The sequence below is a fragment of the Cavia porcellus genome, unplaced genomic scaffold, assembly GCF_034190915.1.
Source record: "Cavia porcellus strain 051 isolate PalLab524CR breed Dunkin Hartley unplaced genomic scaffold, mCavPor4.1 scaffold_17, whole genome shotgun sequence".
Taxonomy (NCBI): domain Eukaryota; kingdom Metazoa; phylum Chordata; class Mammalia; order Rodentia; family Caviidae; genus Cavia; species Cavia porcellus.
The window spans coordinates 26496083-26523892 of record NW_026947500.1 but is presented as its reverse complement, the minus strand read 5'-3'; the positions used below and the strand labels follow the sequence as shown (position 1 = coordinate 26523892).

At 52.0% G+C, this 27810-nt stretch overlaps 1 protein-coding gene across 2 annotated transcripts in view; it reads right to left on the bottom strand.

Annotated features, from left to right (window-relative positions):
* Lrp5 (LDL receptor related protein 5) overlaps positions 1 to 27510 on the bottom strand; it is a 104806-nt gene extending 77296 nt beyond the window's left edge. For both annotated transcript variants that reach the window (XM_063227644.1, XM_063227645.1), the window contains exon 1: positions 27326 to 27510. In XM_063227644.1, the coding sequence (XP_063083714.1) occupies positions 27326 to 27395 (70 nt within the window). In that variant the 5' untranslated portion in view covers positions 27396 to 27510. The remainder of the gene's footprint in view (positions 1 to 27325) is intronic.
* Positions 27511 to 27810: the final 300 nt, after the last annotated feature.

Below are 27810 nucleotides of genomic sequence, written 5' to 3'. Positions count from 1 at the left end.
CTGTTCTGTGCTTGAAGACCACCCTCCGGCTGCTCATGACAATGCTCCTCAATGTGCCAAGGACCCCAGGGGACTGTACCCTCCTGGGGAGCCCTTCTCCTGTCTCAGCACCGCTGCCCAGGACTGTACATTGCAGCTGTTGTCTGAAAGCCACTTGCCCCACCCTGCAGATACCCAACTTCAGGACACTGAATTACCCCCACCTGTGAAATAAAAGTGCAGAGCGTGGGGCATGGGCATAGCTCAGCAGCATAAGCGCCTGCCTGGCAAGTGCAAGATCCTGAGTTCGATTCCCGGTACCCCCCCAAAAAAAATGTGCAGGGAAGCTGTGATAGAAGGGTCCCTCAGGCCCAGCCCTGCCCCAGGCCCTGGGTGCATTAGGTGGCTGTGCAGACAAGGATCACCCGAGGGAGGGGTGAGATGCTAACCCTGTGGAGCACACGGGATGAGGGACTCATACCCAGGATCAGGAAGGGTCTGGAATCTTCAGAGAAGCAGCCAAGAAAACTAGAGACTGGGGTGGGGGCTTCTTCCCAGGGCAGAGGGCTGGTGGGGGAAGCCACCAGCAACAAAGACACCTGTGCTCCCCGGGCAACTGGGTGCTCCATTCATCACCCAGCCTCAGTGCAGGGAATACCAATACTCCCATTTCATGTGTCAGGGTGCCCGTCCCATGGCTCTCACGTCCGGTCCCCACGCAGCCAGTGAGGATGTGATCTGCCCAGGCTGGCTGAAATTTCACCCCCTGCTTCCTGACACCCTGGGCGTCACAAAAGCCTCTGAGAAGTTGATCCTCCCCCAACACATAACATACCCGGTCCTACTGCCGAGTCCTGTGGAAACGTGCCCTTCCCAAAGTGGGCCCTGCACCAGCCTGGGAACCCCCTGCTAACACAAGCAGGGAAAAAAACGACTGGACGTGGCACTTTCTGCGTGAAGCCAGCTCCTCTGGGCGACCACAAAAGGAGCTGTGTCATGGAAGAGGAAGGAACAGCAGGTGAAGGCTCCTGGAGTGTGAGCAGCATCGAGGACATGGCCAAGTGACGTTGAGACTTGGAGGGGCCAGGGGCCAGGGGAGACCCCCACAGGTGGCCAGCTGTGCTTCCGCTGGGCAGGAGGCAGCTTCTGAGTGATACCCTGAGGGGCAAGTGGACAGCTGGCCAGGGACAAATTACCCCTCCCCAAAGCAGGGAAAGGGGTCCTGGGGACTGGGATGGCAGGGAAGGCTGCAGAAGCCCCCGGAAGCTGCCCCAGGCACACAGAACCCCAGTGTGGTCCTGTTCTCCTCTCTCTTCCCAAACCAGAAAGACCACATTTCACATTTCACCACGGTTTACAGCTCAGGTGTGCTCTTCAAAGGCAGAGTGGGGTGTGTTTTAATTTCTCGTGACTTTTCCCAACCTACGACTGACTGCGGAGCCGGACAGAGGCAGGGTGGAACGGCAGCAGGCATGTGCTCCCCGGGAGCCGCTCCCAGCCATGAGCTGATACCTAAGTTTTAAGAGGAGTCCACATCCCATTCACGTCACCTGGGGAACTAACTGCCTTTCCCTGGGGACAACATGGAGTCGGGTGTCTGCGTGGGTGGCCCCCCGCCCAGCTGGCACCACAGCCCCTCTGCCCGCCTGGGGGAGCCCAGCTTACACAGGCACCTTGCCATCCAGGGACCTGGTGGGGCCCTGCCCTGGGCAACACAACCCCGTCCTCTCCGAGGTGGAAGCAGCACAGACAAAGAGAAGCTGGATGAGAGGAGAGAGCAGAGAGCAGAGCAGAAATGGAAGACTCGAAGCAGAGAACCCGGCACTGGGGGAGAAGAAGCACAGGGCTAAGAACAAACCATGGTTCCATCTGACATCTATCTGAACTAGAGCCTGGCTTCGAGGTGCTGTGTTCCAGTGGGAGGATGAGACAAGCACAAGCCACAATACATGTAGCTACATTCTATGAACATGGTCAGAGGAGACCTCACTGGGAAGCAGGGGAGCCAGTGGGCAGGTGCAAAGATCCTGGGGTGGAAGGTTGTAAGGATAGAGTATGTGAGGAGAACATGGCAGATGCTGTGCTCTGGGCTCCTCCCCTGACAGATGACTTGCCCTGTGACTCACAGGTCACAGCTATGCAAGCCAGAGTTGAGACACAGCCCTCAGCCCTCCACCTGCTCGGGGCCACATACCTAGTAATGACATGTTGGCTTCTGGTCTGAGCTTCAGGCAGAGACAAGAAGGAATCTTAGGAATATTTGGGAAAGAAGAAGAGGGAGGGTGCCAGGAGGGGTACATGGCCCCTGAGGCTGCTTTTGAGAGTATCCAGCCTGGGGGAAGCAACAGGTAGGGGCTGGACCCCTGGGCCTGGCTGCACTATGCCCCAGGACCTCCTTGAAGTCACTGGGAGAGACACAGACTGTCACTGGATAGCTGGGGACAGACACTCAAACCACCCACCATCCACTCACTGTTTCAACCTCCCCAGGGGCCTTGCTGCTGGGCTTAACCGATGGAGCACTCAAGAGAAGGAGCAGTCTTCGATGCAGTATCTGCCTTGGACTTTATATGGAACAGCAAAAACTAAAGATGATTGCTGGAGTACCTGGACCATGGCCCTGGTGGCGAAGTCACCAGTGCAGTGATGATGTCAGGAAACCCCTGGCGGGCAGAGACAGAAACAGCACCCGCTCGCTGCAGCCACGGCAGCAGGTACCAGAGCTGCGGTCCTAAGACAGCGCTGGCTGGGGACAAAGGTTGATAGAGGGCAGTGACCTTTCTGCAGATAACAAGTCTTAGGTACAACCAGCAAGCACATTCCTGTAAACAGTCTATGCTCCAAATTCCATTTATGTTGCTATGAAGCTATTTGTGCAAATATTTTTTTCAGCACAGTTGATGCCAAGGACAAAAGGACAGCTCAGCCCTCTGGAGCGGAGGCCCTGCGGCCACTCAGGATGACCGCTCTGAGCAGGACTCCAGGGGCCACAGCCTGGCCACACCTGGCCTTGACATCCTCCCAGCGCAACAGGGTTCGTGACCACATGGCCACATCAGAGACTGTGAGGCCCAACCGGACAAGCCACACAGAGGCTCAAGTCTAGGGCCGGTGCATTTTAAGGGCTCGATAAATAACCGCCAGGTGATGGTAGCAGTTTGTGTCAATTAAATGTTTCATTTACCCAGTCCGGAGCCAGTTCCCGTAACACACAGCAGCTCAAACTGGAGAGCCTGGGTTCGAATCCTGACCAGGCCTCCAGCTCTGAGAGTTTGGGCAAGATGTTTCACTCCCCTCTGAGCTTCAGTTTACTCATCCTGAAAGCAGGAAATGACAGTGACGAAAGTCACCTCTGGAGGCTGTGGGAAAGCGGCAGGTCTTCAAAAAGCTAGCGCATAAAAATTTTATGAATCAGCCATTCCATACTTAAGGATATACTCAAACAAGGTAAAACTGCTAGTGCGAACTCCATTTATGTTACATGTTCACACATGCTCAGTGTGGTACTACATGGTCAAAACAGAACAGCCCAAGCGCCCATCTGCTGATGAGCAGATTGACAAAATGTGGTCTAGCGGTGTAGTAGAATATTACTCAGCCACAAAAAGGGAGGAAGCGCTGACAGGGGCTACGGTGTAGATGAACCCTGAAGCTATCAAGCTCAGTGAAAGGAGCCAGACATGAAGACCACGATGGATAGCTCCCTTTATATGAAACGTGGACCCAGAAAGTAGATCAGTGGTGGCTGGGGCTGGGGTTGGGGGATGTGGAATAATTGCTTAACGAGAACAAGGTTTCCTTTTGGGCAATAGAAATACTCTAGAACTAGAACATAAATGATATCTTTAAGCATCACAGCTCACAAAAAAAAAAGGCCGAATTCACACTTCCTTTGTCCAACCTGATGTCCTGGGTGATTTGACCTAATACAGCTCTTCCCGGCAGTAACTCAGGACTCCCATTTTCCCCTGGGATTCTCAGCATCTCCTGATCAAGAAGAAAGACCAGACAGCTCAGGCTTATCTCTGCTTTGTTTCATTTTGCAGTGCTGAGGAGCAAACCCAGGGCCTTGTCCCTGCAAGGCAAGTGTCCTGCTACGGAGTCCCAGCCCCTGCCCCAGCCCTATCTCTGGAAGGACATGCACCTGCTGCTCCCAGGACCCCAGAAAATTGGAGTTGGAGAAAGGCCCACTCTGGCGCCCACCAGCTGTAGAGAGTCAGCCCCACGGTCAGTTTACAGTCCCCGTCACAGCAGAATCAGGAGTTTGAAGACCCAAGCGCCAACAATCCCATTTTAAACCATGTAAGCATATCCAATATTTATATATAGAATTCATAACAGATGTCGGGGCTTCCATGCCGATAGCCTATATTTTACACTGTTTACATGGTTACACCAAACAAGGCCCAATTCGAGGTAATCCAATCCCCTGCTACTACACCAAAATAAGCAACATTCTTAGTACACGCCTTATTTATATTCACCAAGCGTTATATTGGGTCTCCAATGGCTTGCTGGAGCCTGGACACACACTGTGGACTTATCAGGCAGGAATGATCTTTTGTCTACTGTCAGCCAACAAGAGAGGCCAAGGAATGGGAGAAATCAAGGTTGTGGGACACACGGGCTTGCATGCACGTGTGCACGTGCCCACACACATATACACACAGAGCTAAACCACCACCTATAGCAGAAAAGGCGGGTGACATGGACAGTGGACACCTGGAGTCCTGGGGAGGAAGCGCTGGCCGTGGCAGGCTTCCTAGAGGAGGGCAGACTGGAGCCCTGAAAGCAGAACATGATTTAGCACACTCGGAGGGTGCCCAGGCTGGACACCAAGCTACGTGCGTATGTTTATCGGTTCCATTCACAGCGTGCACACCCAGCTTCCCCAACACCCACCATGGCTCCAGCTACCTCCTAGCATGCATTTCTCAAACTGGGCATCCACACTACCACCTGTGCACCTCCCTAGACCCCTCCCAGGTTTCAATCCTGCTCTGCACTCCATCTGTCCGCCCCTCACCCACACTTCCGTATAGGCTAAGTGACCTCGGCTCTGATGCAGCCCCCGGGTACCTCCCTAACTGCCTGGACCCCTTATGCCCTCCCACGCAGCCTCGCATGTGCTACACGGGTCACCGTCAGGACTTCCACGGCATTTTAGTCAAAGGTTTTACAGAAAGAAAAAGCAAACTGTCACAGTCACTGGAAAAGACTGCATTCTAGTTTGGGGCAGTGAAGATCTGGTTTTAATAGTTTATTAAATTAACAGATCATTAAATTGTGGTGGCAGGTTGATGGCAGTGTGGCTGTAAAGCAATGCAAATGCTCTTAATGCCACCCAACTGTACCCTTAAAGAGGGCGCTGGCAGAGCACTTGGGTGGCAGATATAAAGCCCCGGGTCCCACCCTCCGCACCTCCAAAAACAAATGAACAAAACATTACAATGGAAGTTTTTAAAATAATAATGCAAATAAATACAAACTTATGACGTCATATTGTGGGATTTTATGAGCTACTCAAATGACTCAGAACCCTGGCTGCACCCCTCGCATGGGGGTGTATGGTGGGGGGCTGATCACACAGGAAGATCTGCTTACTCCTCTAGGCAGTATAAACACCACTACTCCTATTTTGTTAAACAGGTTAGAATACAGCATTTTCTCACTTGTTTTGATATTCAAATTTTCAAGATTTGTCCAAATCTCTCCGGATCTAGACATCGAGGTCCCCATAAGCTGCCACCGCAAGCTGTGGTGGCCCCACCATGCCTGGAGGACATCTTCAGTTTCTGGTGCAAGGAAGTCCCTGCTCACTTTGTAGGTTTCCCTGCCTCAGCCTCAGAGCGCTGGCTCCTTCTGGAAGGACTGTGGTTCAGTTCAGTACCACACCTAGACACCGGGGCTCTTGCTGCTGCAGCGGGACCATGCGCCGACAGAGTCCGGAGGTAAAGGCAGCGCCAGACTCAGGACTCGAAGGCTTCACTGTGGAGAGCCTGCTTCTCTGTGACACTTACCTAAAACTCGTGGCCCTTTCAACACCACTTCCAGACATGAGCAGGGAAGTGGAAAACCAGTCACCGATACATGTTACCAGGTGAGGCCGAAGGAGGCAGCCTGCTTGTTTCAACTCCTGGACTGTCTCTGTGTTATCCCCAAAGGCCTTTCCTCAGTCTGGTTATTACTGTGTTTTTTACTTTAGCTATTTAAAACATCCCCCATTCCTGGTGTTGAAGTACTATCTGTGCTCCCAAGTGCAAGAGCCCATGCTGTGCCTCTGGGAGAAATACAGATACTGGTTTTGTTTTAGTTTAGTTTGTCTGTTTGTTTTTGTCTTTTTGAGACAGGATTTCCTATGCAGTTCAGGTTGGCATTGAGCTCACTTTGTAGCCCAGGCTGGTCTTGAGCTTGCAATGATTCTCCTGCCTCAGCCTCCAGAGTGCTGGGATTACAGGCATGCACCACCACACTCAGCCGAAATACAGATATGGGATGAGCTTCCTTTCAGTGCAGAACACAGCGTCCCAGTCTCATTAGAATCAGTGCTAATCAGTAGTTAGGTATTTCTAAATGGAAATACATGCGACAGGGTCACGTACCGGCAGATTAAACTGTTGTGAGCAGATGCTGGGTGTGGTGGTGCATACTTGTAATCTAAGATCCTGGAAGGCCGAGGCAGGGAGACTGCAAGTTTGACCTCTGCCTGGGCAACTTAACACCTTAGCAAAAACCCTGTCTCAAAAAATTAATTAATTAATTAATTAATTAAAAGAAAAGGCTTGGGACGTGGTTCAGTTCAAGGGTCTCAGGTTCAATTTCTTGTATTCCCCCCCACAAAAAAACCTGAGACTACAGGCTTACAGAAACCACACTGGGTATGCAATATGTATGTCCACAGCAGTGTTTACAATTTTGTATGTATGTTTGCCTGTAAGTATTGGCTTTTTGAAACAGGGTCTCACTATGTAGTTCAGACCAGCCCTGATCTCACTATGTAGCCCAGGCTGGCTTCAAACTCACAGCAGTCCTGCCGCAGTGTCCCAGCTGCTGGGATCACAGGCGTGTGCCAGCACACCTGCCTGTAGTGTTTGGAACTTTAAACACGCCTGGTCTTCCTCATCTTTTTGGTCATTTCTGTTTGTATTTGCTGACATGGCCACCACCTCCATCCTGCTGGTGGCCTCTGCTGCTGCCACCTCTGTGCTCCATCTTACCCTGCTCCCAGACGCAGGGTGTACTAGCCCACGGCCCCCAGGAGCTCCACGCAGCACCCCCTCACTGTTCCATTTCTTCAAACCAAACACCAGCATTTCCACGTGGGAAGCGCAGACTGTGAAGATGTGAAAGGGACCCCGTGATGCTGCCTCCCCTCCCCAACACGCATTCAGTCCTCTGTCAGGTCCTTCTGTGGAGTTTCATTTATTTTTTGAACATAGATCTTGCACATTATTTCTCAGATACAATCCTGCATACTTTACTAAATATATTACCTATTTAAAATTCAAACCATAGCTTTCAAAAGTAAAAAGAGAGTGATTATGACAGAGTCTGCAAAAGCCCCATGAAATCTGTGATAAAACATGAAACTTCAGCGACACTTGGATTGTGGTGGGGTGGGGCAATGTTCCACCTCACTTTCCCTCTAAAAGGAAATATGGGACAAGGACTAATCAGGCTACGTGACAAGGACCAAGGAAATGTCAATAAAGTCCCTTAAAGCACGAGTGACACATAAAGCCGAGTCCCTCCTCTCCAAATCCAAGTCCAAGTCATTTTCCAAAAGCAGAGATCAGGCATCCTTAAGCAGCTAAAAATTTTCATCGCTGTGCCATTAACAACATTCTCAGCAAAAATTGGCTTCTCATGGGTCTTTTCTTCTTTTGTGACACAGTGCTGAGGATGGAACCCAGGGCCTCATACCTGCCAGGCAAGTACTCTACCGTGGGGCTCCATCCTGGCCCGGAACTTCCTGAATGGAGGGAGAAGCAAACTCACTCTTACAGACTGTTCCGTGAAGACTAGGGCCTTCCTGTCCCCACGTCCCCATGCCCTGCAAGTGGCACGCAGCAGGCTGAGTGACTGTGCTTCTCTCACCCTGCGGTGACAGTGCCACTTAAACCCACCAGCAGCCACTCTGACCACAATGCCAGGTACAGAACATCACATCTTCTCGGGCCAACTCAGTGAAGACACGCTCGCCCGGATGACACGACTCTGCCGCTGTCTATTCTAAATGAAGGACAGACATTACAACAATAATGAAATTTTAGGCTTCCTTTAATGGAACAGATGTTCCACCTTCTATGGGAAGCTTAGTAAATTCAGCTGGAGTGGGATCCCAGAGAGCATCTCTAAGCACCCTGGGAATGGCTCTCCTCACACTCCCTCATCTATCCATCTGTCTGTCCATCCGTCCGCCCATCCATCCACCCACTCATCCACCCGGCGGCCTCTTTCCTGGGGACCCAGGAAGCTTGAACACACCCTGAAATTCCTCTCCCCAAGCCCGACCTCACCTCCAGTCCCATGCCTATCAAGCAGACCAAGGCACTGACAGACTCTATGCTGGCCACCTCCAAGCTCTTAGCCATTCTCACCCTGGACAGCCCTCTCTGGCTTCTACAGCTGCGTGACTAATGAGTACCTGGCTGAAAAAAGAGAAGCCCCTGGGGCCCAAGGGAAGCCTGTGTCCCCTACGGTCCTGCACAGCCCCTCCTGCCGGCATCCTCTGCATGAGGATCCGGCACTTTCACTGAGCAGACCCCAGAAGGCAGGCTCAGGGCAGGTGTGGCTGATGCAGGCCCAGCTGCAAAAAGGCCAGATGAGCACTTTGAGCCCTGACCCCATCTGTCCTTCCCATGCCAGTTTCTGCCACAATCAAGACCCAGCAGTTGATGGGCTGAGGGATGGATCCGGAGAGCTGCTGACATTTGCATCACAACAGTGAATAAATACCATCAGTTGCTGCAAGTCTGCAGCAGACAAAGCCAAGGCGGGCAGTATCTGACTGCAACCCATTCTGAAGGGCAGTTTTTCTCTTGCTGAATCCAGACTGCAGGAATTACTTTGAAAAAAAAAAAAAAAGGCATTTCTTACAACAGCCACAAAGGTCGGAGCTCAGGAGCGTGTGAAACCAAGCCTGGCTGCAGAAGTCAGAAAAGCAGAGCCTTCTGGGGTGCTGGAGGAAGGTGAGGGCGGGAAGGCAGCAAGGAAGCTGCCAGAGCACCCCAAGCTCTCCCCCGACCTAGCTAACATGTGACATAGGCTCATTCATGGAGCTGCACTCCAGGGTGTGGTGCTTATGAAGGGCTGCAGAACAACGCCACCTCTTCATGCTGGGTCCCCACCTTTTCTCTCCTACCCTGCTCCCCATACTCACATCTCACACCCACACTTTAAGCTTCGAGCTCACCCTGTGCCTCTCACCTAGACACCCCGATTTCTGCTGCAGCCAGCACTGCCTGCCAGGGCCTGCACTTCAGTCTCTCCAGTCCTAACACACTCCTGTAACTCACATCACACTCCAACTCACACACCCAAAAATGCATGCACATACACATGACCCCAGAGGAAGGCCGTAATTAACTCTGAGGTCCAGGGAAGTTTCCCGAGCAGGGACCACATCTCAAAGGTCAGGGAAGCAGGCGCACAGGAAACATACAGGGGCAGGTCTGCCGGTGGAGCAGGAAATAAGAAATCACTTGCAAAAGATAAAACGAAAACGAGGTGACGTGTTTCACGCCCCTTAGAGCACAGGGAAGCAAGACAGGGACTCCAGATCTTCGCTGGCCACAGACAGGCTGCAGGACCCCACTACGCAGAGCTGAGGCTGTGCCCTGAACCAAGGCGTTAGGGTAGGTAGGATATGCAGCCTTGGGCCAAGGACAATAGGCAGCTGTCCCCAGACATCTGTTCTGGGGATAGCCTGGGCTCAGGTCCCAGGCTCTGGTCAACCACTCTAGGAAGTCCTGGGAGGCAAGCAAAGGTCTTGAGCCAGAAACAGGTCTACTGTGCGCCTGCCAGGGCGACGGTTGGGCCCCCACTGCAAGCTGAGTTTCCCATCACAGGCTGCACTATGAGGGTGCCAACTCTAGGAGCCACCTCCCAGGTCACCTGGCCTCTTCCATGAGTGTGTGTGTCCCAATTCCTACCCAGCAGAGGGTCACTCTCAGCCAGGCCACTCCGAGGAGTGACCATCAGATTGCTATGGAGACACCTGCCCTTCAAAGTCCCAGCTATCTGTTCTCAGTGGACACACATTCCTCTACATGTGGCCCTTGGCCCAACACCCACAGGGACAGCAAACCTAGAGACACAAAGGGGCAGAGGAGTACAGCAGCTCGTGGTGCGTGGGTCTACCGCTCGCTTGGCATTGTCTTAGTCAAGTTGAGCCTCACAGCTACCCAGGAGGGTGAATCCAGATCCTCCAATTCTCTCCACAGATGAGGATCCAAGGCGCATATGCTGAGCACCACAAGGAAGCCCAGCTTGAGCCCTGCTCTCCAACCCTAGGCTGCTTCCTTCTTTCTCCATGACCTCCCACCAGGCCCCCGGACACACACCATCCATTCAAGAGAGAAAGTGTCTCAGAGAATGGGAAAGAAAGTACATGAATCTCTCAACACAAGTGACCAGGAGCTTACTCTGACATCAGACTCAGACACAGGTCACTGCACACAGCCCAGGCATGACAACCCTGACAAAGCCACAGTAAAACGAAGGTGATGTTAAGGAACAGCACTGGTGGTATCAGGGGTTGGTCTGGCATCTGCCCCCTCCTCCCAACCTGTCTAGGGATCAGGAGAGACAGCCTGGAGACTAGTGACCATTTTAAAGGCTCTGAGAAGTCCCACAGTGGGGAAATCCAGTCCATTTCCTTTGCCCCCAGGATTTCCTGGAGCTTTTTTTTTTTTTAGTCTTGACCCAGAGGAAACATTGTGAAAAACACTAGTCCAGAAGCAGAGGGGAGATGGAAAAGACCAAAGTCAAACTGGATGGGAGGCCCCGGTGAGGTGGCAGCAGCATGTACGGTGGCAATGCCCAGCATGGCTTGCTTCACACCTCCTCTTCCTTTCACAGACCAGGAGACCGATGTCCACTCACCCACACCCCACCGCATGGCTCCTGCAAAGGGCAATAACTTTCTTGATCTGATCACTGTCAAGACTGTGCAACTAAGTGTCCCCAGCACAAATGACAAGATACGGATACAAGTGATCCCTGCCAGCCCCACTAACCCAGCACTGGACAGGCAACCCCAGCTGACCGGCACCTCACCTCCTGCCCCAGCCCCAGAACCCCACATCCCACCAGAGCCGGTTCATATACATTGTCTGCATCCAGCCAGAACACTGGTGAGGAAAAAGGAAATGTCCACTGCCGGACCAGAAACAAATTACCTTTCCCAAAATTGAGTCTGTTCATGGAGCCCACTGCAGAGAGGGTCAGCTGGGGGACACTGCACAGCAGAGATGTTCCTTTAAGAATGCTTTTCCCTGAAAGCTATTTCCCCTGAAAATTACGTTTTAATTGGGTGGGTGTCTCAGTGTTGAGTCCATGCTCATGTGGATGGACTCCCAGTGTCCTCTATGTCTCTCCCTCTCTCTCATTCTCTCTCACTCTCGTGCACACATACTCTATAAGCCCTAATTTAGCAACCATGGAATGTTACCAATTCAGTGATGTCCAGGACAAGTCATGAGAGAATATGACATTTGATTTATGTCTGCGAATGTGCGTTTTCACTAATTAGAAGGTTTAGGGCAAAGAAGAGAAAAATATGTATTTCAGAGTCCCAGTTTGACTTGCCAGAAACCAGCCCATTACTAACATTCTTATTTTCGACAAAATATAGCATTCTGATTACATACCATCTTAGTTCCATGGCTCCCAGCCTGCCAGGCTCCCGGAAGTGGCCCACAACCACGGCAGAGAGCAAGAGAAAGGATCCTGGGACAGACACGCACTCCAGGCTGTGGGGGGCCACCTCCATCTGCACCCTTGTTCTCAGATCCTGAAGTTGGATTTATGGTCTTGGACCCTGGCCATTGTGGTAGGAGGTGAATCCTGATCACTCTCCGCCTGGGATGATCACAGCTTTCAGCCAAGGTCAGGAGGCCCCATCCACACAGGCATTCATTTCATGAATGGGAGGACCAGCTCCACCAACACCAGGAGACAGTTCTAACACTGCTGCATCTCCCTTGCCTCAGTTTCCCCATGTATTAAAATGAGATCAAAGAAGCCAACCACTTGGCTGGCAAGGGCGGCTCAGCACTGGGCTGATTGCAAAAAAATACATAATGCAAACAGCCTTATGCACAGAGCCACCACCTTCTGGTCTCTAGTCACCTCCATGGATCCTGCAAATTACTCCACTGATCTCAGCATGAGTTTCTATGCCACAACGGTGGTGATGCCCCACCCACAGGGCAGTGGAGGCAGTAAAGGAACCCACCCAGTGTCTCTCAGAAGCTGCCTGGTATACTAAGAATGTGCAATCAACGTCAGCTGCTTTTATCTAATTTTTTAATCTTGGGTGTTCTAAAGCAGGATGCACTTATTTAAAAATACAGATTTTCATTAAATACACACCCCAAATAAAGCAACCCCCCACAGACTGCTCTTACTTCAGGCTAATATCACAACCACCCAAAGTACAAGCATTATGCAAGACTGTTAGCAGTCCTTTGAAATGAAACAAGGATACACCCCTAATGTGCCGTGTGCTCGTGTATGTGTGCTCGTATATGTGAGCACATGTATGTGTGCACCTGTGTAAGACTCATGCCTCCCCCAGGGAGCCCCCCCTCCCACCCAAAAACCACTCATCTTAAGTAAAGAAGTGACAAGCAGGGGACGGGATGTAGCTCAGTGACAAAGCACTTGTCTAGCATGAACGAATCCTGGGGTTCAGTCCCCAGCACAAGAAGTGACTAGTGGCCAAGTCTGCAGCTTGAGTTGCTGCACTCCGGTGACTCCCATCAGGTTCTCCCTGGCCTCCCGCCAGCTCTGCATCTGTGCAGAATCCTGGAGACTGGAGAGCCCTCTGGGCAGGAACCAGCACAGACACAAGAAAAACACAGCCAAGGAAAAGGCTCAGTTTGACTCCAGGTAACAAAGACAGGACCAAGTCCCAGTGCCTGAAAATGGAAAGATGTAAGAACTGTTGAGAGGCCTCTCTTCAGACTCAACGATCTGAGAACGGAGGTGCAGACGGAGGTGGCCTTAAGCCTCAACCTTGCAAATTACCACCATGGGAAAGGAGACCGCCACGGAGCCAGACCCTCGCCCGCCTGTGCTGGCACAGACTGCTTTCCACAGAGGTGAGAGAAGGTGGGATGGCTTGAGCCCCTCCCCCACGGCCACTGGGGAGGGAAGCGGTTCCCGTGTGGTCACAAAGATCTCATTGTTCTGCCCTGCAGAGAGGAAACTGGAGAACTGAGCTCAGAACGCATTTTGGAATTGGCAGAAAGGAACATCTGGGGAAGGAAACACATTTCAGAAACAAACATACCTTTGTACCAGCTCTTATTTTCTTTAAGTGTCGAAAAAAATAGTAATAATAAAGACTTGCCAAATGTATCATCACTCTACAAAATCTGTTTATTGAGCAAAATTTGGAGGCTGAGCTTTCAAATAATCTACTGTTCCTGGAAAATAGTGGCGAAATGGGTGCCAAGGCCCCCCAGGGCTGCCGCCTGGAACCCAATGAGACACCACCACTGACTCCAATGACACTTGTGTCCTGTGTGCAACTGAGTGGACAGATGAAAACAATCAAAGGAAAAACTTTGGAGATGGCATGGTTTCTGTTTAACCCCTTGCTCTCTGGTTTTGGTCAAAGCTTCTGTAAGCATTAACATCCTTCAGGGAATATTTACTTTAAGTTCTTAACGGGCTTGGGTGTGAACTACAGAGGTCAGCCCAGAGTTCCAGCTCAGACTCTCAGGGCTTTGGCAGGCACCAGGGAGCCACAAAAGGCTTCAGAACAGAAGGTAGTACGCTCTTCCTTCTACTACAGAGAGTCATCCAGGCACATGGGCAAGCATCCCTCACTGATCACAGAGAACCCACCAGGCTCGGGGTCGGCCAGCAGTCCAGAGAAACGGCACCGGCCATCCCAGGCATGGGAAGTGATAAGCAGGGACCTTGGACTGAGGGTGAAGACCCTGCGGAAGCTGGCAGTGTGGAGAGGGGAAAGCAGGCAGGCTAACAGAGGGAAGAAAACCTCTGGGCTTCAGTCAGTGGGGGAAGCCCACCAGAGAGGAAGCCAGCCAGGCCACCAGCACCTTGCATCAGGGGTCACAAGAAAGACAGCAGAAGGGGAGAGCACAGGATCTCCCAGACAGCTGCCACGGGAGAACGGGCAGGGACTATATGGCAACACCTGCCAGGGCCTGGCCAGCCTCCAAAACGCCACACACTGGCCACAGGACAGGGACATCTTGGACACCTGCACGGGCTCCCCTGGGACCCTGCGCCCAACCCAACAGGATTCTCACTACTAAATAAATGTGGCTCCACCTCTGCAGAGCCCAAGATGAGTAGTGAACAGGTTCACTGATTCTTGCAAGTGGCACCCCTGTGCCCCTTGATGAAACTGATGGGCTGAACTGTGGAGCAGAGTGCTGTGATCCTGAGCCCACAATCCTGAAAGTCCTCCCCCGCAACAGGAACAATTACAATGGCAATAAGAATCCTAATAGCCAACAATTATCAAGCCCTACAATAAATCCCTGTAATAAATGTTTCTCCATACCGCCTCTCTGCATCTTCTTGGAGATGCAAGAGTGGGGATAATGATGATCCCTCATTATAGGAGAGGAAACTGAGGCCCAGAGTTAAGGGGAAGGGCCAAGACCAGAGAGCTGTGCATGGAGCAGGAATGTGAATTGGGCAGAACAGTTGGAGGAGGCCAGTAGTGTCCCAGATTCCAGGGAGGGCAGCCCCAGGACCCCTGTGGCTTGCTGCTGCCTCCTCAGCTGTTCACAGCAAATCTAGGGGGAGAGAGCAGCACTTCCTCGGGGCAGGGGTGCCCCAGACAGTGAGCACCAGGCTGCTGGATGGACAGGCACACCAAGCCACCTGTGCCCCAGTGGGGTGGCCTGCTGGAGTGCCCCCTTAAGTACTACTGAGAGCAAGAAAGGAACTCTGCACATTTACAAAGAGCAAGAGGGGCCACTAACTGTACACCTCCTCTTGCTGGAGCGCCCTGTGGGGCAGGGTTGGGAACATGCTCCTAACTGAGCCTTCCTCCTACTTCCACACCCTGCTCCACTGTGCAAACCAGAGAGGCTTGGAAAACCTTGAACCGTTCGTTTCCTATCTAACCCACACTGTCCCCTAAGAGTTCTACCCCCATGAGGCCTTAAAATCTCATTTTGCTAAGACCAGATCATTGATCAAAGGCCAGGAGATGCTTGTAAGGTTTCCTAAGCAGTTCCCTTAGCTACCTTGCAACTGTCCTAGGAGTGAGACCAGCAGGCATGGTGGGGACCCAATCTCAGCCACGTCTCACCCCAGTGGGAAAAGCACTGGGAAGGACTTGAGTTCAGAGAAAATTGCTAAGGTCTGTGGTCTCCAAGGAAGGGCAGGAGCCCAGTCCACCAGAGGGAGCCTGGAGCAGTGCTGCGTGGATCCTCAGAGATGGGTGGGGAGACCACTCAGAGGCTGGTGTCTATCTTGTAGTCACCGATTCCTGTGTCTTAAAGCAGATCCACATCCCCTCCACATCAGTTACTCCCAGTCAAGAGCCATGAAGCAGTCCTGGCAGCTGAGGGCTCTCCATGCTCTGAAAAACAAATGTCCATGAGCTCCTGCCCCTGGCTGGACTGACCCTGGTCAGTCATCAGCCATGCTGGACCCAGGCAGGAAAAGTTGCTACTTAGCAACTACTTAGCAAGCACAGCATTCCTGAGAGGAGAGAATCTTTAAAAACAGAACATTTTTCAATAGCTACAATGCCCTGATTACGGTAGCACATACCTCTCACCCTAGGATTTTAGGAGGTTAAAGCAGGAGTGCAAGCCCTACCTGGGCAACTTAGTGATTTAGCAAAAACGTGTTTCAAACTAAAAATTCAAAAAAAGCTAGAGATGTACCTTAGTGCAAAGGCCTCTTAGTGCTCAACCCCCATTACCACCAATAAATAAATAAATAAATAAAATGGACAGAAGCTGTCAGTTCTGCTCTCATTTTGAGCAAACCTTCTCGAAGGTCCACTGTTTAAGAGCCATCTGCCAGAAGGTGGAAGACCTGCTGAGAATGTGCAGATCTTCAGCCAGCTATTCCACCAGCTCTGCATGACATCATCTGGGGGACACAGGCTGGGGGGGCCCCAGGACCATGTAGTACAGACAACATCCTGATCAGCAGACCCGGCCACATGGGGCCCTGCCCATCTCTGACACAGCTCCCTGTGTTCCTGTCCATCAGAACAACATGCTGTTCACAGACCATTACCAGAGGCAATGGCCCGCTGCTCCTATCCCACCCAAAGACCACCTGTCTACAGGGAGATAACAGTGATGCATGCACATGTATTTAAATGGTCCCTAACCAGGGGCTGCTCCAAAGCAGCATGAGCGGCACGGAACCTCAGCCCTAAGGAGGTCAACACCAGTATCACTACCAAACCCAACTACAGACCCTGGTGGGCCCAACAGCAAGCCACCAGCTCAGGCTACTTATGCAGGTTGCCACAGCAGAGACGAAGGCAGAAACCTGGCACTGCAGTGGCCACAGCAGCATAAGCAGCCTCCTGAAGCAGCAGAATGGCTGTGGCAGGCGAGGCTTTTCTCCCAGGATATCAGTGTGTCGGGGCCTCAGGGAGTCAGCCTGGCAGTGACAATGAGACCAGAACAAGCACACAGACTCTCAAGGGCACGACTTGGGAAGGACAACACTCTCATCCCTCACTTGGCCACTTACCCTGCAGCTTTAACACAAAAGCACTAAAACTTTTCAGCACAAAAACTCTCAGTTTCATTATTTCACTCTTCCACAATTAAAAACGTGTACATAAAAATTTTGAAACAGTGACGTGCACAGTCAAGGATGCAGGCGACAAGCCCCACCACAACATCTCAGAGCCCAGGTGGTGCAAGGTCAGTCAGTGTCACATAAACATAGGACTTCATGGTCAAGTCTGTCTGGGACACACCAGGTTCTCCAGAGTAAAACAGTACTGTTTGTGGCAGGTGCCCTGAATCACACCTTGGAAATACAGGCTACTACTGAGGGGAGGGAGTCCCTACGTGTGGCCCCAGAAGCCTCAGACATGTGACAGGACAGGTGTCCCACAGACCTTGTGAGTGTGGAGGAAGTCCATGACGCAGTTTGGGGACGGAGGGGCAGGATGGGTAAGATCCAGGCCTTGGACAGTCAAGGCATCAGGAATCTCGAAGCAGATGCTGAGGGTGTATCTGATGCCAGAGGTAGAAGGACAGGACTGCCTTCAAGACCCTCCCTGGTGGGAGGCGGGCCTCAGAAGGTTCCAGACCCTGAGGGGATGCATCTGGCTGCAGAAGTGCTACAGCAGGGGCCTGACGGTGTGCCTGGGAGTCTTAGCTTTAGATGCTGAAGAACTACTATGATTTACTGAAAAGGGGAAGGATGGGACAACAGTTTAGGGAAAAATTATTCAGGCCTGAGGGTAAGTTGGTATGGAGAAGGTTCTAGAAAGCAACAGTACCAATATGTCTTGCTGAGACCACCTAGCCATAGGAAGCACATCACAAGCCGTTTCAGCTCCTATCAGCAAGATTGGGAACCCCTTCCCAGGCAGATCCAAGTGGTAGCAGCGGCCCGAGAGTAGACAAAGACTGGAGGGCACCCAGATTGGCAAGTGCTGGCCAGGGCCACGTGCTCAGGCAGTTATTAATGCCCCATTGAGCAATTTCCTGAGAGTTCTGCCAGGCAGGTACCACCTCCCCATCTGGGCTAATAGAGGGGTACAGCCTGGGGAAGAAATTAAAGTGCTCACATTTTATTCTGGAATGAACTAGGGAAGGGGAGCAATAATTGACTCAGTAATTACATTTGCCTTGGGCTAATGCTGAAATTAGTTTGCACTGGCACTCGCTTCCTGGGCACACACTGGTGTGAGTGTGGCAGCAGGCTACTCAGTACGATCAGCGCCCTGAAGGCACTCTACAGAGTCACAAAAACCGCAAATGTCAAGACTGGCTCCTTGGCAGGCAGCAGATGAATTGATTTCCACAGTCAGGGACCAGCTAGCTTGTCGGAAACCACTCAAAATCCAGCCCACTGACACCTGTTGCATGTCACCATTTATTGTTCCTGGACTAAAAGATCAAAGACAGATCATGATAGGCTGGCTCTGAAGTTTATCACAAAAGAGTAAATGCTGCTAGAAGAATCAACAGTTCATTAAAAGAACAACCAGGAGAGAATTTGCACAATTGATCTCCAGAGATGTTCTGATGATACAGAGATTAAAGAAGCCGCATAGTGGTAGAGACACCCACAGGCCACATGACAAATGTATCCAGAATTAAGAACCAGGCATCTGTTGGTACCATGCACACATGAAGGAGTGGTTTTTAAGTGAACAGGGCCAGGCTGGGTCAATTGCATCAAGGTTTTGGCACAACTCTCTATCCACTCTATCCCTACCTCAGATTATATGGTTTTTTTTGTTGTTGTTGTTGGGGTTTTTTTTGTCTTTTTCGTTTTTATCGGTACCAGGGATCGAACTCACGACTGCCTGCTTGCAAGGCAGGCACTTATGCCGCTGAGCTAAATCCCCAGCCCCTCAGATCATATGTTTAAAAATCAGGTATACTAACATCTGAAAGTAAAACACAAAACAGTAACAGTCTGAAAAGAAAACAAAGAATGTAGTTATAATCTAGGACAGAAAAATAAGACATACAACCCAACAGCCAGGAGGGAAAAGACTGAGAATTTTTACTTCATGAAACTTTTTAATGTCATTATGATAATACAATGCTGGGAAAAAAGGGTAAGGACAAGCTACAAACCAGAAGGAAAGTCTGGGACAAATGTACCAAATTAGTGCCAGCACCAATAAGAAGTTCCTACAAATCATTAAGAGAAAGATAAATAAGAGAAAAACAGACCGAGGATAACAGTGGGTGATGTGCAGAAAAATAAATATAAATGGCCTCCATGGCGAGGGAAGTGCAAACATTGATACTAACTTTAAAACACTTACAGCCTATTAAATGCTAACATTGGAGAAGATAAGGCAAAGCATGTGTTCTTATAGATGCTTTGTATAGCATAAATTGGTGCAGTGTTTTTTTTAAAGAATGCATCAATTTTTTTTTAAAAAAACAGTGGACGGGGCTAGGGATTTAGCTCAGCGGCATAAGCACCTGCATTGAAAGCAGGCAGTCGTGAGTTCGATCCCTGGTACCGATAAAAACGAAAAAAAAGACAAAAAAAAAACCAGTGGCCATACTCTGATTCTGAATATACCCATCAGAAACGTTTATACCCAGTGGGTAGACAGGTAAGCAAGGTGCTCCGTGTATATGCCCTGAACAGAATCAAAGCCTAGAAAAGTTCAAATGCTCCTCGACTGCATGGATCTCACAAAGTATGGTAGACAAAATACCATCTGGCTTTTAAGAAGAATAAAGATCCAGCCAGGCATTGTGGCACATGCCTGAAATCCCAGCGCGGAGAGGCTGAGGCAGGAGAATCCCCACAAGTTCAAGTTCAGCCTGGTTGACCTTGCCTCAAACCACCCCTCCCAAATAAAGGAAAGAAAAATGAAGATCCAAGAATAAAGGTATAACAATATATAAAATAGCTAGGTGGCCTATAATCACAGCACTGAGGAAGGCTGAGGCAGGGGAATCACAAGTTTGGTTCCACCTGGGCAACTTATCGAGACCTTGTCTAAAAATGGAGCTCAAGGGTGGGGCAGTCCTGGATTTAATCTCCAGAGAAGCCAACAAGGAAGAAAACTGTGTAAGATACATCAACAAGTAGAAAAGACAGGCAATAGACAGAGGAAAGTCTGGGTCAAGTGACTGGTAGCGCATAATTAGATTTACACAAAAAATAACTACATGCTTAAAAAAATTAATGTTAAATTATGTGTGAAAGGTCTGGTGATCTCTGGGGGGGGGAGCAGGCAATAATGAAAGATGTCCATATGCACAAAAAGAACACCATGGCAAGTGTTCATTTATATATATTCATGTATTTCTCACATTTAAAAATGCAGGTATTTGTAAAAAAAACAAAAATGGCCAAACAGTACAAGATATTCAACATACTCACTAAGAAAATGCAGATCCAAACCACAATACAATAATATTTCACACCTACTAGGATACTAGAATACTTTAAAAACAATAAAAGGAAAGGGAAGGAAAACTAAATGTTGGTCACCATGGGGAGAAGCTGAACTCTTTTTAGGGGGGGACTGGGACTCGAACTCAGAACCTTGCAGTGTGCCACTGAGCCATATCCCCGGCCCAGGAAAGCTGAACTCTGAAACACTGCTGGGGGATACAAAAGGCACAGCTGCCCTGGGAGACAGTCTGATAGTTCTCTGGAATTTAAAAACAGAATTACCATGGGATTCAGTCATGCCACTTCTGGGTACGCACCCCAAAGAAGTGAAAGCGGCAGCTCAGACAGACACTTGGACCTCGAGGCTCACTGCAGCCTGGTTCCCAACTGTCAACGGCAGAAACCATGCAAGGGTCAGGGGAAGTAAACTGTGGTCCAGCCCTGCGAGGGAGTATTACTCAGCCTTTAAAAGGAAATTCCAACACATGGTACAAGTCAGATGAACCTGTAAAACATCATGCTAAGTGTTTATGCTAAACATTATATAAATAAGCCAGACAAGTATTATGTGAGTCCACAAATACAAGGTACCCGGCCCAGACAAACTAAAGCAGAACAGAGGCTACCAGCACTTGGGGAGAAAGAGGACGGAAAGTGAGTGTTTTAATGGTCCAATGTTTACGTTGGGGGTGATAAAAATTTTTTGGAATAGATTATGGTGATGATTGTATAACGCTGAGAATGGGTTCGTGCCGTTGAGCTGTACAGTTAAAACTGGTGAAAAAAAAAATCTGGTCAAAGTGACAAAATTTTATGCAGTATATATTTTACAACAATAAACAAAAAGTGGTTCCAAATGGAAACTAATCCATCACAGGATGCAGCTCAATGGTAGATCGACCACATGCTTAGCATGTGTGAGAACCTGGGCTCCGTCCCCACCACAGGGTTATGGGACAGTACCAGGCCTTAGCACTAGAGATGGTGATGGCACCACGCAGATCCTCTGTGGCCAGGCCAGCCTGCCACAGGCCTGGAGCAGCCCCCGCGGGCACATCTTTACTACCCAGCTGTGCCAAAGGGAATGTACAAACATTCGGCCACCAGCTTGGAATGGCCCCTTAATCCTCATCCAGCTACAGATGGAGAGTACCACAGCAGCTGGATGGTCCTGCTACGGTCACATGGGCAGCTGGTGGCAGGGCCCACGTCAGGCAGCCTGGTCGCACAGCCGCTCAACCCAAGTAGACCACCTCTGAGAAGACATGTTGAGACCCAGCAAAGGCCTGGGGCACAGATGTCGCACTGGCTGAGCCTCCAGCAGCACAGTGCAGCACTTGGGAGTGGAGGGACACAGCGGAGTCCTGACTGAGTCCCATGCCGGGGGGAGGGGGAACTCCGCAGGAGGCTGGGAGGGCAGATGGCTCAGGTCCAGGCCAGCCAACCATGCCGGTCACTAGCCTGCCTGTGCCATCACCTCCCACGCTGACGGCACCCTGGAGGCTGCATGGCCTAATGTCCCCAAGGAAAAGGACAGACTCTGTGACAGAGATGAGATGCAGGGTGGGAGTGGGAGGTCCCAGGTGCTGGAACTATGGTGACCAGCCAGATCTGAGGGCTGAGGTAGGGTCAGACAGCATCCTGGGGACCCACCCAGTCCAACTGAAGCATGAGGGGCAGGGCCGGGGAGCGGCAGAGGAGGCACCCTCTTCAGGGCATACCTTAGGATCTAGTGGTTCAGATGCCTCAAATTCCCAAAGAAAGAAAAAATAAAGCCTCAGGCTGAAGAGGACAGAGATTGTGGCCAGCTGGTTTCATTACACACAGCAGGGGCAGTGGTTCCAGGGTCCCTCGAGGGCCCAGACCCCTGCAGTGATGTGTACTGAGTGTGTTCAAGGCCCTTTCTGGCACCCTCCTGGGGCAGCAGCTGTCAGTGGATTCTCCGGAGGACACCTGAGGCCCCCCAAAAGCTAAAACCTCTCCTCCCCTGGAAAACCTGCCTTTGCATAACCACAGGAAAAACTGCACCTGGGAAAAATGAAAGCAAATGCTCCGAAAAACAAGAACCTACACTGAATTAAACAGCCAAGACAGGAGGTAAGAGAGTATTCAGAAAGGACAGTCCCCAAAACAGGCTCAGCGGGAACTTCACAAGAAGTCCATGACAGAGACCCCGAACACCGGAGTCAGAGAGCAGGAGACACGTGACACGTCTGCTACTCTGCATGCTCCATCCAAGCGTGACACTTACACCACAGGGCTGCTGCCACCCCGCAGGCCACAGGCTCGGCACACCTGGGGCCCACGCAAGGCCAGCAAAGTGTGTACTGTCCCTAGGTGGTGGCAGGCAAAGCCAGACAAACCAGAAACCAAAGGGCAGGCCTGGAACTACAGGACAAACTATGCAAGGTCCAAGAATGGGCAAGGACCACTGTGGCCCGGCCATGTGGACAAAGTAGGCCCGTCCATGCCCACCTCTACACCTTTTAGGGGCACGGGGACCCCTTGCTCCGGCCCTGGGAAGCAGCCCCCACTCAGGCCAGCAGCTGGCTCCAGCCACTCCTCGGAGGCCACCCCTCATCCAGCATAGAACCCAGACACCTTTTACCCACCTCCTGGCCCCCAAATGGACAAGGATACTAGGAACTCTGGCTCTCCATCATGTCCTCCAGGCCCCTTTCAAAAGAAACCTGGATGCCCAAAACTGGTCTAACTGGCATTTTCCCACAATAGTCTTCAAGGAAGGGGCTCCACATCCCTCCCCTGATTCCCACCAGCACTGCTGGCAAGGCGGACACCACAGTCCCAACTCTATGGATGCAGGAACTGAGGCTGAGAGCCGGGAACTGGCTTCCCGAGCTGAAGAGCAAACAGAGACCAACTTGCCGGGGTGCCCTGGGGCCACACCCCCCTCCCCAGTGTGCCCCACAGCTGCCTCTACCCATCACATTTGGACCCATGCTGTCCTCCTTCCCAGAACGGCCCTCAGGGCAGCTGGCTTGGAGCCCACATGCCGCCGTCTTCTGAACAAATGTGTGAACACAGCCATGAAGCCAAGGCGGGGACACAGTCCCCGGGTCCCCAGGGCCTACCCGCCAGACTCCCCATTTTGAGACTGTGTTAAGCGATCTTCCATGACGCCTCCTGTGCCACAATATCCAGCACCCTTGGGATTTCTGGGCATCTGAATCTCAGAGCATTCATTCCTCTCCAGGCCCTGGCCCCTGGCTCTCTAGCTTGTTCCCACTGCCTGTCATGTCTCTGAACCTCAGCAGGATTTAAGACCAAACCCTGCCTCTGTCCTATTCTACTAGGATATTCGGGTCCTCATGTCCTGTTGGTAAAGGAAAGAACCAACGGTGATGGGTTCAACTGGAGGATTAATGGATAAGCAAAGTGGGGTACATTCACACAATGGAATATTATTCAGTCACAAAAAGGGTGGGAATACTGATACAGGCCAAACAGTATGCCCAATAAAGAAGTCAGACACACTGCCAGACAGAGTGGTGCATGCCTAAAATCCCAACACTGTGGGAGGTGGAGGCAGGAGGATTGAAAGTTTGAGGTCAACCTGGCCAACTCCAGGATTTAGCAAGACCCCATCTCAAATACATACATACAGAAATAAAATAAAAATAGCTGGTGATGTAATTCATTGTGAATTCTCTGGGTTCAATCCCCTGAACAACAAACAAACAAAGTATTGCATGATCCATGTATAGGAAAAGCAGCCAAGAACTATAGTACATGCCTTTTAGCTCAGCTATTTGGGAGGCTGAGGCAGGAAAATCACGTGTGCCCAAGAGTTTGAAATCAGCCTGGGCAACATGACAGGGAGGGGTCATCTCAAAATCAACCAACCAGTCAATCAATCCATGCACCCATTCATCCACCCAATTTATAAGACACGCTCAGAACAGATTCACAGAGACAGAAGACAGAGTCTAGAGGAGGAAGGGAAATCACTGCTTAATGGTTCCACAGTTTTCTTTTGAGGCAATGGAGACCTTGTAAATATACTAACTGCCTATGGACTGCCTTCTTTCAAATGGCTGATCTGTATTACGCAGGGTTCTCAACTTCAAAAACCAAGAATTCTATTCATACTTTTCACCTAGGACAGTCATCTAGCTTACCTCCAATTATCCTTGCCTGAAGAGTTCTAGAAGCTTCCATCACTTTCTGGGTCACAGCCAGACTGCTACATGAGCTGGTCTCTTTCAGCAGAGACCACCCTGCACTTGAGGACAGACCTCTCGGACCTCTGGCAGGACACGCTGTGGATGAGGGCACTTTAGCCTGTTTCCCAGCTCATACTGCCCCTACCCCATTCTGCCTCCAGCACTTACCATGGTACCAGAGAAGGAAAAGAATCAGCCACAATAACAAGGGCTGAAGACAAGGCCGGCTCAGCTTTGTGCTCACTCACTCACTCACTCCCTCCCAGAGACAGTGGGGAGACACACTGGAAGGTGGACTGCATACCCATGGTGGCGCCCAGAAGAAAAGCCCAGCCTGCTGCAACAGCCTGTGGACCTTCAGGACCAAAACCACCAAGTCTCTGCAGTTCTACTACCACCACCACCTGGGCCAGGCTCCAGGACAGCAGCATTTCCTGCTCCCCACCACCTGGAGAGGAGGGGGATACCAAAGAGAAGCTAACAAGTAGCCCAAAGTCAAACAGCAACTGTCTGTAACTCAGCAACTGTGTTCTAGCTGCCTCCAAAGCCCCTTGCTGCAAGGCAGAGAGAAGTGGCCAGCCCTTACCCAAACGCACTCCCCTATATGAATTCTGCTAATAACTGAGCAGTGACTCTGTGTAGCCAGAAATTTAACAGTTCAACTACTACGGGAACAAGGAGGCAGATCTCCCCCAAGAAACCCTCAGCCAATGCTGGACCATACTAATTGATTAGGTAACTTCATGAACTGGGAGGATCAAGGCTCGTGAGCCATGCTTTGGAGGGGACCATGCAGCACTGAGTTAACCTAACACATGCCCACTGGGCCCTCCCAGAGGGCAAACAGTATGACATTTGTAGTAACCCCCCTCCCCCAGGGGACAGGCTGGCCCCAGAACAAGGAGGGAGGCCTGGGCTTGAGAGCTGGGGAATGCCACTCTCTACACCGGGACCACTAGAACAAAGGCATTTCCGTGGGCTCACAGCTTCAAATTGCAACAGGAAGCAATCAGGAAAAATAATTAGCTGCCGACTTACTGCCTTCACTCCAAACTTGACGAAGCATGGATCTAACACAGAAAATCGAGACACTGACAACAGTCAAAATAGTGCCGAAAAGATTCCTCCCTTTCCTTCCATTTTAGGACTCGATTACCACATTAGCCTGGTGTTCCCAGGCCTGGCTTCCTAATGTTAAAATAATCAACTCTATTTTTGCCTCATATACAACTGAACTCCACACACGTAACTCTCCTTAGGATCTCTAATCCCACGACAACAGGCATTGGATTCCAGCCACGCCGTCCCAAAATGCACAGGAAATCTAAAACTACAACAAGGTGAGACACAACGCAGCTGCTTTAGAAACCCCACCTTTAAAACAAACAGCTTCCCAAAAAACCCCTTTTGCAGTCCTGAACCAAGAATTTCCGGAAAGAAAAGGAGCTGCATTGGCTGCAACTATCCAGAGATTGTCATTGTTTTGTCTTCACCTTGTTTTTGCTAGCACCAGACTGGGCCCAAATATGTAAATATACTCCCTAGAGAGACACTTTGGGGGTGAAACTCCCACAGAACTCTAGGCTTCGGCTCAGCAGCAGGACTCCAAGAAGCCAGCATCGAGCTGTCTCGGCTCCACACCATCCTCTAACCCTCCATGGAGGGGCTGCAAAACAGCGATTCTGAGCACAGAGCCAGGCCCGGCCACCTCCCTGCATTGTCCACACTGGAGATATTCAGGGAGACAGCTGTTTGCCTTAATGAAACCCAGACAAAGGGACCTGAGCCCCCCCCCAAAAAAAACTGCCACCAACAGAACAGCTAGGGGTGCACAGGCACTTGCTAGCTATGCCCATTTGCACAGCCACGCTCCAGAAAAACAAAAACACGTACATGCGAGTAGAATGATTTAGGTAGCAAGAAGCCTGCTTCAAAAACCACATGGTAATCTCCAAATTAAAAGAACATGTGTAGCATTTCCAACCGCTTAGATTTCTCGAGTCCTCCTGACCTCAACTCCACCCCTTGGGACATACTAAAGGTTGGAGTCAGTTCCTCAGCCCCCACCTCCCCACCGATGGGTACAACTGAGGCAGAAGCACACCTTCCCACACTCTGGGGTCACTTCATCTGACCCAGGGGTTGGACGCTGTTCGGAGGCAACTGGGAGGCACCATTTAGGGCCCCCCCCCTCCGGCAGCCGATGGGTCACTTGGGTCGCCGGGGCACCTGGCAGGTGTCAGTCCGTTTTGAAACCGACAGTCGCGCAGATCAAAGGGGCAGCCACACAGACCAGGCCGCCCCGCGCCGGGACTCATAACTTTCTTGTCTCAACTTCACTCTCAACTTTCCTGAGCTCATAGGCCGGCCGCGCGGCCGTTGGAAGCAAGCTCGCGAAAGTTTCCCAATTAGTTCCCGGCAGGCAAGGCCTGCCTTGGCCGAATGTCCCCACGCTGCGCCAGCCCCAGGCCACACGCTCCGCGCACCGCCCGCCAGGGCTGCCCGGCAGCCCGAAAGCCCGCAGCGCGTTTCCGAGCGCGCCCCGGGCGGCGGGCAGGTGAGGACCCGCCCGCGGCGCACCTGGCGCGGATGGCGCCGCCCGCGCGCCCCGCTCACCGGCCCGGGACGCGGCGTCCCCGGGGAGGGCCCCGGCCGGCGAGACAAAGGGCCCGCGCGCGGCCCCGGGGCGGCAGGGACGGCGGGGGTCCGGGGTGCGCGCCCCAACTCTCCCTCAACTTGCAAAGTGGCTCCTGAAGAGGCGGCGCGCGCCCGCGCACTTGGCCGCGGGGCACCCGGGCCATTGTCCCCGCCGCCCGCGCGCCCGTCCCCGCCCGCCGCCCCACGCGCGGCCCGCGCCCACCTACCCGCGGCGGGGGCCAGGCTGCAGCACAGCACCAGGAGCAGCAGCGGCGGCCGGGGCGGCGCCGCGCCCATGTTGTCCGGCGGCCGGACGAGCCCGCGCGCGCTCACTCGGGCTCCATGGCGCGGCGGCCGCAGCTCCTCGCGCGGCTCCCGGCGCCTCCCGCCTCCCCCTCGGGCGCCGCCGACCAGGACGACGGGGGAGGAGGGAGCAGGGCGCGCGGGAGCGGAAGCCGCGCCGGTCTCCGCCCCCCGCCGCCACGGCCTCCCGCGCCCCCCGCGCCGGCCGCGCCCTCCCGCGGGCGCCCCCCGGAGCCAGCTGGCGGCGAAGCGGACACTGCGGCCTGGGCCCGCCGCCCTCCGGCGCCCCCCGCCCACCCCGCCTGGGGGCGCCCGCCGGGGAAAGTGGACGCGGGGCCGGCGCTGGATTTCCACCCTTGAGGCCCGGCTGCCTGGGAGCCCCTGAAGCAGGTGTGTCACCTGTAGAGCC